Source organism: Centruroides sculpturatus, unplaced genomic scaffold, assembly GCF_000671375.1.
Source record: "Centruroides sculpturatus isolate CEXI.00-Female unplaced genomic scaffold, Cexi_2.0 scaffold659, whole genome shotgun sequence".
Classification (NCBI taxonomy): domain Eukaryota; kingdom Metazoa; phylum Arthropoda; class Arachnida; order Scorpiones; family Buthidae; genus Centruroides; species Centruroides sculpturatus.
Genome location: NW_019384850.1, coordinates 199,235 through 207,174, shown reverse-complemented (window position 1 = coordinate 207,174; position 7,940 = coordinate 199,235). Strand labels below are relative to the sequence as shown.

General features: G+C 24.0%; 1 protein-coding gene across 1 annotated transcript in view; it reads left to right on the top strand.

Annotated features, from left to right (window-relative positions):
- Positions 1–124: 124 nt before the first annotated feature.
- Positions 125–7,940, top strand: part of LOC111630474 — a 9,742-nt gene continuing 1,926 nt past the window's right edge. The window contains exons 1-2 of the mRNA XM_023374577.1: positions 125–304; positions 4,868–5,001. Of these exons, the coding sequence (XP_023230345.1) occupies positions 151–304; positions 4,868–5,001 (288 nt within the window). The 5' untranslated portion in view covers positions 125–150. The remainder of the gene's footprint in view (positions 305–4,867; positions 5,002–7,940) is intronic.

Sequence of the window (7,940 nt, the reverse complement as noted above, 5' to 3'; positions counted from 1 at the left end):
TAATTTTATAAAACGTTTAAATATTTAAATTTTAATAACAAATATTTAAATTTTTAATTAACTAATTTTTATTTTAAATAAATAATATTAATAAAAAAAAGATATATTATTCGACGTTAGATGTCGCTTATGTTAAAATAAGGTTGAATAATGTTGGGTCGTCTCGTGCTGTCTGACGAGGATGAGGAGGAAGAAAAAGAAAGATCTAATTTAGTGGAAGATGATTCTGCTCTTTCTTCGAGGGTTGGAGGGACGCTAAGGTTCAACGAACCTCAAAAAGATACGTCAGAAATCGAGACTATTCGTAAGTTTACCTGTATATGCGTTCTCCTTACCTCCATATTAAGATCTAAGATCTATGCATTGAAAATTATGAAGACGATTATATCCATTATTCTTAATAGATAATTGTATACGAGTAAATGAGTAAAATTTGAATTAAATTCAAAAACATACAGCTTTCATTTTAGTTTAAATGCACATAAATTGGTTAAATTACATTTAAAAGGTAATAAATAATCAATTTCATCAACATGTGATAATTATTGAAACAAAGTATTTTCTGATGTGTAATAACTAATTTGACATGGTTTTTATGAGCCATAATAATCTTGCTACTTCCTTTTATTATAATGATTCATACTCTACTTAAAAGCTATAAAGTTTATTGACAAGGTATTTGATTGAGTTGTATATATTATGATTTAATTTGACTTAAAATGATTAGTAGAGCTTAATAAGATGTTGAGTATGTTAATATGTGAAACGGTATGCTGTCTGGACCATTTAAGCACTTTTCAGGCCCTGGCCCAATTTATTTATGAGTGTTACAAGCAGGGCTGAGTAGTAGGTAAAAAACACTCGACTCCAACTCCTGATAATGTTAGTAGGCCGACTCCGGCAAAATTAAATACCAAGTCACTTGATGGGGGGGCAAAGGTGTTGATAGGGGACCTACTCTGAACTCTGAAAGGAGCCTGGAGAGTTTACCAAAATATTTTATAGTTAGTATTTTTAATATTTAACTTACATTAATATTTGTGTAAAAAAATTAATTTTTAACAAATATTTAATAAGGGAGAAAGGAGCGATAAAATTATACATCTACATATATTCAACAGTATTTGCACTTCAATTTCACCCTTCCAGAAGAGTTAGTCCAACGAAAAAGTGTGTGATCTAGCTAGCTACTTCAGCCCCACGTTCAGAAAAAAAAAATATCTGCTGTACTCTGATCAATTAGTCTGGCTCATTCAGAAAAACAGAGTACTTATTTAGAGCAGGTATAATAAAGGAATGATTCAAAAATATTCAAATTCAATTGGATCAAAATAATTTAACTACTAAATGCAAATAGTACAAACAATACTACATATTTAATAAATTAAATTGATGCATTTTGTATTTAAAATAAATGAATTATAACAAAATACAAAAAGATTTTAAAATATTAATAAATATATAATAAATTTTCTTTCATTTAAATTAAAAAAAACTAAAGTAAATTTAAAATGTTGGGAGTTGGAGTTGACACATTTTTTCTGATTCCAACTCTGACTCCTCTGGCCAGAAATTCTTCCCAACTGCGACTCCGACTCCACAGCCCTGGTTACAAGTATAGATATGGGAAAAATATTAAGAATGAGCAATGAGATGAGGCCTCTGCCGTGGCTGGACTTCATCTCGTTGGTCAGTTATGTCTTTGTTATGTTACCCTGTGTTACTTGCTCTACTTTTATGTTATTTTGTTAAATGGGAATTACTCAAATTTTACAGTGGTTTTTCTTTAAAGAAATTACTTTCTTAAAGAATTCTGATTTTAAATATTTTATTTAAATAGTAAATAAATGTATGCCATAATGATTTTTCATTATTATAAACGATGAATGAAAAAATAATTATGAAAATAACTTTTAATATTTTGGAAAATATAGATGAAAAATGAACCATTACAGAATTATATAATTTTTAAAATAATGTAAAATTAAGTAATGTTATAGAATATTATGATTCTAAGAATCATATCTTAACCTCATTGCTTACTGTAAATTATTGTTTTATGGAAGAAATTTAATGTATTTTTTTAAATTAATAACAGTAATACAGTACTATAATGTGCATAAAAATTATTAAATGTCAAACAATTTAAAACAAATTTTAAATGGCAAAGATTTTTTAAAAAAAGATCAAATGATATATTGAAATATTATCAAATAAAGTCTTGTTTAATGTTGATTAGTCAAGTTTGAGTGCAGTAATTGATTGTAATAAAAAATTCAAAATATGTAAAAATGATGTTGCTAGTGAAAAGACTTGATTTACATGCATGTGTGTTAACATTGATAACATCAAAAGTCTGAAACTTATACTTATAATCAGGAAACAAATCTGATAACTAAATTAAAAATAGAGAGCAAACAACATAATTCCTGCAGTAACAAAAAAATATGTTGACCTTTTATAATTCTGTAGTTGCTTAATATAACAAAACAACAAACAAAATTTATACAACTTAACAATCTTAAGTATAATTTTATATAAAAACAATATTTTATTTTACATTATTGTTGAATTTTAAATCACAAATATTTTGATTATAAAAATAATAATATGTAATTAGTTGTTTATATTATTATTATATACAGATAAAATAATAATTAAATATATTATTTAAAGTAATTATTTTTCAAATGAAATATTTTTGAAATGTGTGCATTTTGTAAATTTTTGTAATAAAATATCTAAATTTACTCTTTTTACTTCAATAATAATCAGGCATAAATAATTCATCTATGTAGTCAAGGGTGATTTAATTTTCACTATCATATTGCTAGTAAACAGTAGTCTTGTTTCATCAATCATTAGCTAAAATAAATTTAAATTATTTATTTTATTTATTTATTTGTAGAGTGAGTGTTAACTGATTATATTATTGATTTTATACATTCATATTCATAATTTATCATGTTTTTGTATTTATACTCTGTGGTGACAATATAATCAAAGAAAGTATAGTACTGTATATGCAATTCTGTACAATAAGACAAATTAGTTTTTTTAAATGCATAAACAAACTTCAAGAAACCCAATAAATTTGTAAAGCCAAACAACCATTGAATCATTGAATTACATTGGGTTTATTTAATTCACTGCAATTTGTGCTATTTATTTTATTTAAATCAATCAGCTTTTTATTAAATAATAATAATTGATATCTATATCCTATAGTATCATATATTTATTCATTAAATTGCTAGCTGAGTCACTTTTTCTTGTGTAAATGAATGTTTTGATGACAGTGATATTGCTTCAATGATTTTCAATATAAGCAATGTTATGAGTTAACTTTTATTAAAGAATGATCTGTATTTTGTATGTAACTGCTATATTTTTAAGTCAGAGTAGTTGAATATATATATTTAAATTTTTTATAACATTAATTTTCTCAAACTTTTAAGACTAGATACAGTAATGATAAAGGACATAATTTTTATCACAGAGCATAATAATCTTATTTTCAGGAAAGTGGCTATTTTTTCAGAATGTTTTTTAATTTCTAAAGTGCTTGTTGTGTCTCAGAAGTCACATGATCATGCAGAGTTATGATAGGGTTTATTTTCAACATGAACTTCTGCAATGGCAGAAAACTGCTTTTTCTTAGGACTGTTTTATTCAATGTAATCATGTGCATTGCAGTTATATCTAAAGATTAGAAGTATTAAGAAATAGTTTTTAATCATTTTTAGCCTATATGTTAATTTTTCATATAACAAATTGAAAGTAATAAGTATACTATGCTAAAGAAATTTTCAAATATTTTTTGAAAAAAGACACTTTCCTTTGATATATCAAAACGTTTATTTTTATTTAGAAAATATAGCAAATCTAAGTGTATTGAGTTTCAAACATAAAAAAAAATACACTTTAATTTGTGAAATTTGATTTTTTTTTTCATAAAATGTAACTAATTCAGTTCTTAAAATTGACAAATTTCCTGTTTTTATTTGAAAATGAATTTAAAAAGAAAAAAAAACTAGTTTAGAATTAGATGCCATTTATCATAGTTTGTAGATATATATAACCGGTAATGCCATTTGTATACTGTCATCAGTTTATCAAATCTAGCAAGAAAAATATTAAATTTTACTGAAAATATATTAGTATACCTTGAGAATTCAGTGAGGAAAGAAAAGTAATCACAATTTTTTTTAATAAATCCAAGAGTTACTAATGGATCAAGTGTGATTAATGTATAAATACATTTATCAATTTGATAATATGCACAAAAAAGATATGATAGTTCTATCATATACAATATTTTATTTATATATATATATATAATTTCATAAAAGCTGTTTTGTTTAATTGAAATATTAGATATTATATATAGATAAAATGATACTTTTGCTGTAGAAAAACAAAGTCATTTCATTACATTCTTGTTTTTTTTTCTAAAGCTTAAGAACATAAAAAGTTGTATATTTGATCCTGTTCAAGTCTTTAGTTTATCAATTGTGATTTTTGCTGCATGAAAATTTTTTGTGTAAATGTTATCTACAAAGAAATTTTAAAATTAAACTATATTTGATACGATAATTTTATTTTTATGTATGTGAAAAATATTTCTAAATAAAAATTGGTTTACAGATGAAAATTTTATATGTATTTTTATGGTATTGTAATATTCTAATGAATTAATTTCTAAAAGATATAGGGGTTAAGGATGAAATGACCTATATTTTATTGAGTGACATATATTCATATGACATAGTTTATAGTTTAAGATTATCAATTATTTAAAAATTAAATTGATATGAAGTAATATTATCACTTTAAGTTATCAAAAAAATATTTCCTTTTACTATAGGAACTTGGTCTAAAACGTCGCAGTGTAGTAGTAGTTCGTCTGGTGACATGTCTTCTCCCAAAAGATCATCTCAGCGTGTTACTTTTGAAATTGTTTCTGCTAAAACGGTTTCACAAACAAGAAAAAAATTTGTAGTGAGTATTATTTAACATAATATAAACCATCACTTATTTATAATTTAATTGATATGTTGTACTAATATTTAATGAGAAAAAAGTTGAGTTTTAAATAGCATTTTTAACATTATATTATGTAATTTTTATAAATAAAATTATAGCAATTAAAAATATGCTCAGTTAAAAGCATGTATTTAAAAATAATTTTGTTTTTACTAATTAAATTAAATTAACTCTAATAAGAATTAAAATTAAAACAGGATCAAAATTACATAATTGTTTTACATGCATTTTAAATTATCTACTGTTCATATGTTACATAATTGAAATAATAATCATTATCATATTTTTTCTGTCCTGTTTAATTAAACAATAATTCAATGCCTGATAAACTAATAACAAGTCATTAAATGTTAACTGATAATGTTAATAAGAAAATTAATTTTAAAACAATAGTTTAAAAATCACTTTTAGTTTAATCATTAATGAAAAATTAACTACAGTAGAGCATCGATTATCTAAATATTGATTAACCAAAATGTCAGTTAATCAAAAGCTTTCCAGTCGTCAAATTTAAATTTCCGTTAGTGCTGTGGCACTGCAATCTTTGGCTATGTCTTGGGCTACTCCAATATTATTTTTGTTGGTGTGCGTGTTTTAGCTGGCAGCAATGGCACGACCATGAGAGGGTACTTAAGGACGTGCCAGGATTTGAATGAATTTCAACATGGGATAGATTAATATATTTTTTTGTACATAATCAGTTATCTGAAAAGTCAATTTTCTGAACAACCCCAGTCCCCAATTGATTCGGACCATCGATACTCTACTGTATTTTCCAATTTCTTTGATTATATGGTAATTCTTCTATCTTAGTAATTGGTTTCATGAAATCTCTTTAAATGGAGCCATGGGAAGTTGTTAAAATAGGGATCTGTTCCATATTATCAAAATACAATATTTTACTGGAGTAGAAAAGTTTTTACTAAATTTTAAAAAAAATAAACATCTATATAAAAGATTACTAATAACAAAAAACACTTTTCCTTGTAACTATCATTTATGTCCATAAAGTTGATTTATTTTAAAATTTAAAAAATTTTTTCAACTGCATGAAAGTGAATTTATGTAAATGATGGGATTACTGTATATATTAATTCATATATACTCAAAATTTAAACCTAAAGATATAATTTTTATTAAATTTACAATTTAAAATATAGTTATAGTTATTCAAATTACTTACCTATGTAAGATCAAATGTTGATTTTTTAATGAGCATTTTTTTTTAAATTTGTTCAAAATGAGTTACATCTAGTTTTTGAATCAGTTAATCCATTCTCATATATACAAAGTATTTAAACGTATTGGAGCAGAATAATAATTGAAATTTAAAGTATTATTGTTTTTTAAATTATTATTATATAAATATTTTTGTAAATCTTGTTTTATTTAGTGAAGTTAGTCTGAATAATAGATTTCAATTAAGCCTTCAGGTAAACTACAAAGTTTCCTAATTGTTTAATGTGTTAAAGTTTTGAGACTTAAAGTGAATTTTTTATTTAAGCAAAGAAACAATTATCTTAAATTTTCTTTTTGCATTTTTAAATTTTAAGTCATTATTTATTTATTTGTTGTATTTAGTTTAAATAATTAACTATGATATTTTTATGTATTAAAATATCTGAAATTATTCAAATATGACTTAACATGGATTTACGTCCATGTTAATTTTAAACACAGACCTCTCATCAGCTCATTGATGGTTAGACATATGGCAGTAAACACAATAAATATCTAAAATATTTTATTTAGATCAATATATATATATGTGTATGTGTGTGGTGTGTATGATCTAAATCTTATATATTTATACATATATTAATCTAAATTTGTTGTAATAACGAGAAATCAAAACTTTGTGAACACTGAAAAGTTTTAACAAAACTGTAAAATACAATATTTACAATTTATTTCAAGCACTGAAGTGAATTTATGATAGTATTAATAATCTATTAAATATTAAATGTCATGACTAATACAAAATATATTCTGCAAGTAATCTTTCATTGAATTGTGTAACCAGAAGTTTTATCAAAATTTACTTTTACTTTTGAATATGTTATGCTTTCAAACTAATTAAATTAACCTTATATCAGTAACTTGAATATTTCTTAAGTCAAACTTGAAAATAACACTTTTTCAAGACTTTAGAATTAATCAATAGAAATAATTTATAGATATGTAAAGAATATTTCTTAGAACCTGTAAATACAAAATTTTTTTAAATTTAATAAATTCTTAGAGAAATAATGCCATTATTCATTATATACATAATGAAATAAATAAAATTCATAAAAATATGTTTAGAATGAAAGCTTTGCAGTTAGTATCTTTCTTGCAATGCTAACTGCATCCTGTTAAATATCTCTATTGCACTTTTTGTAGCATGTTTGTAGAGTTTTCTTCATATATTTTTAATTTTTAAGATATTTGTCCTACAAATAAAGGAAATAATCAGTTTCTCATATATATTGTCGTCATCATCATCATCATCTAGTTATACAAAATTCACCAATAAAATGTATTTTATTTACTTCCTTTGAGAGTTAAAAATAGGAAGTGATTTCAGCTGATAAGAGTGCTGTTTTATTTCGTAACAGTAATACAGTGAAATGTCAGTGTAATGAATATACAGTAGAGCGTCGATTATCCAAATCATTTGGGGACTGGGGTTGTTCGGATAACTGATATTTCGGATAACCGATTATGTGTGAAAAAATAGTTTAACGTATCTGATGTTGAAATTTTTCTCCGTTTGTGTCGCTTTGTGTTGAATTTTCGTCGATGTTAAGCCTAACGAAGACTATTGTATCGTTAAAAATTATTTTTTTATTTTATACAAACAAAATAAATATATTGAAAAATATAAAAACAATAAAAAATTATACTTCAGA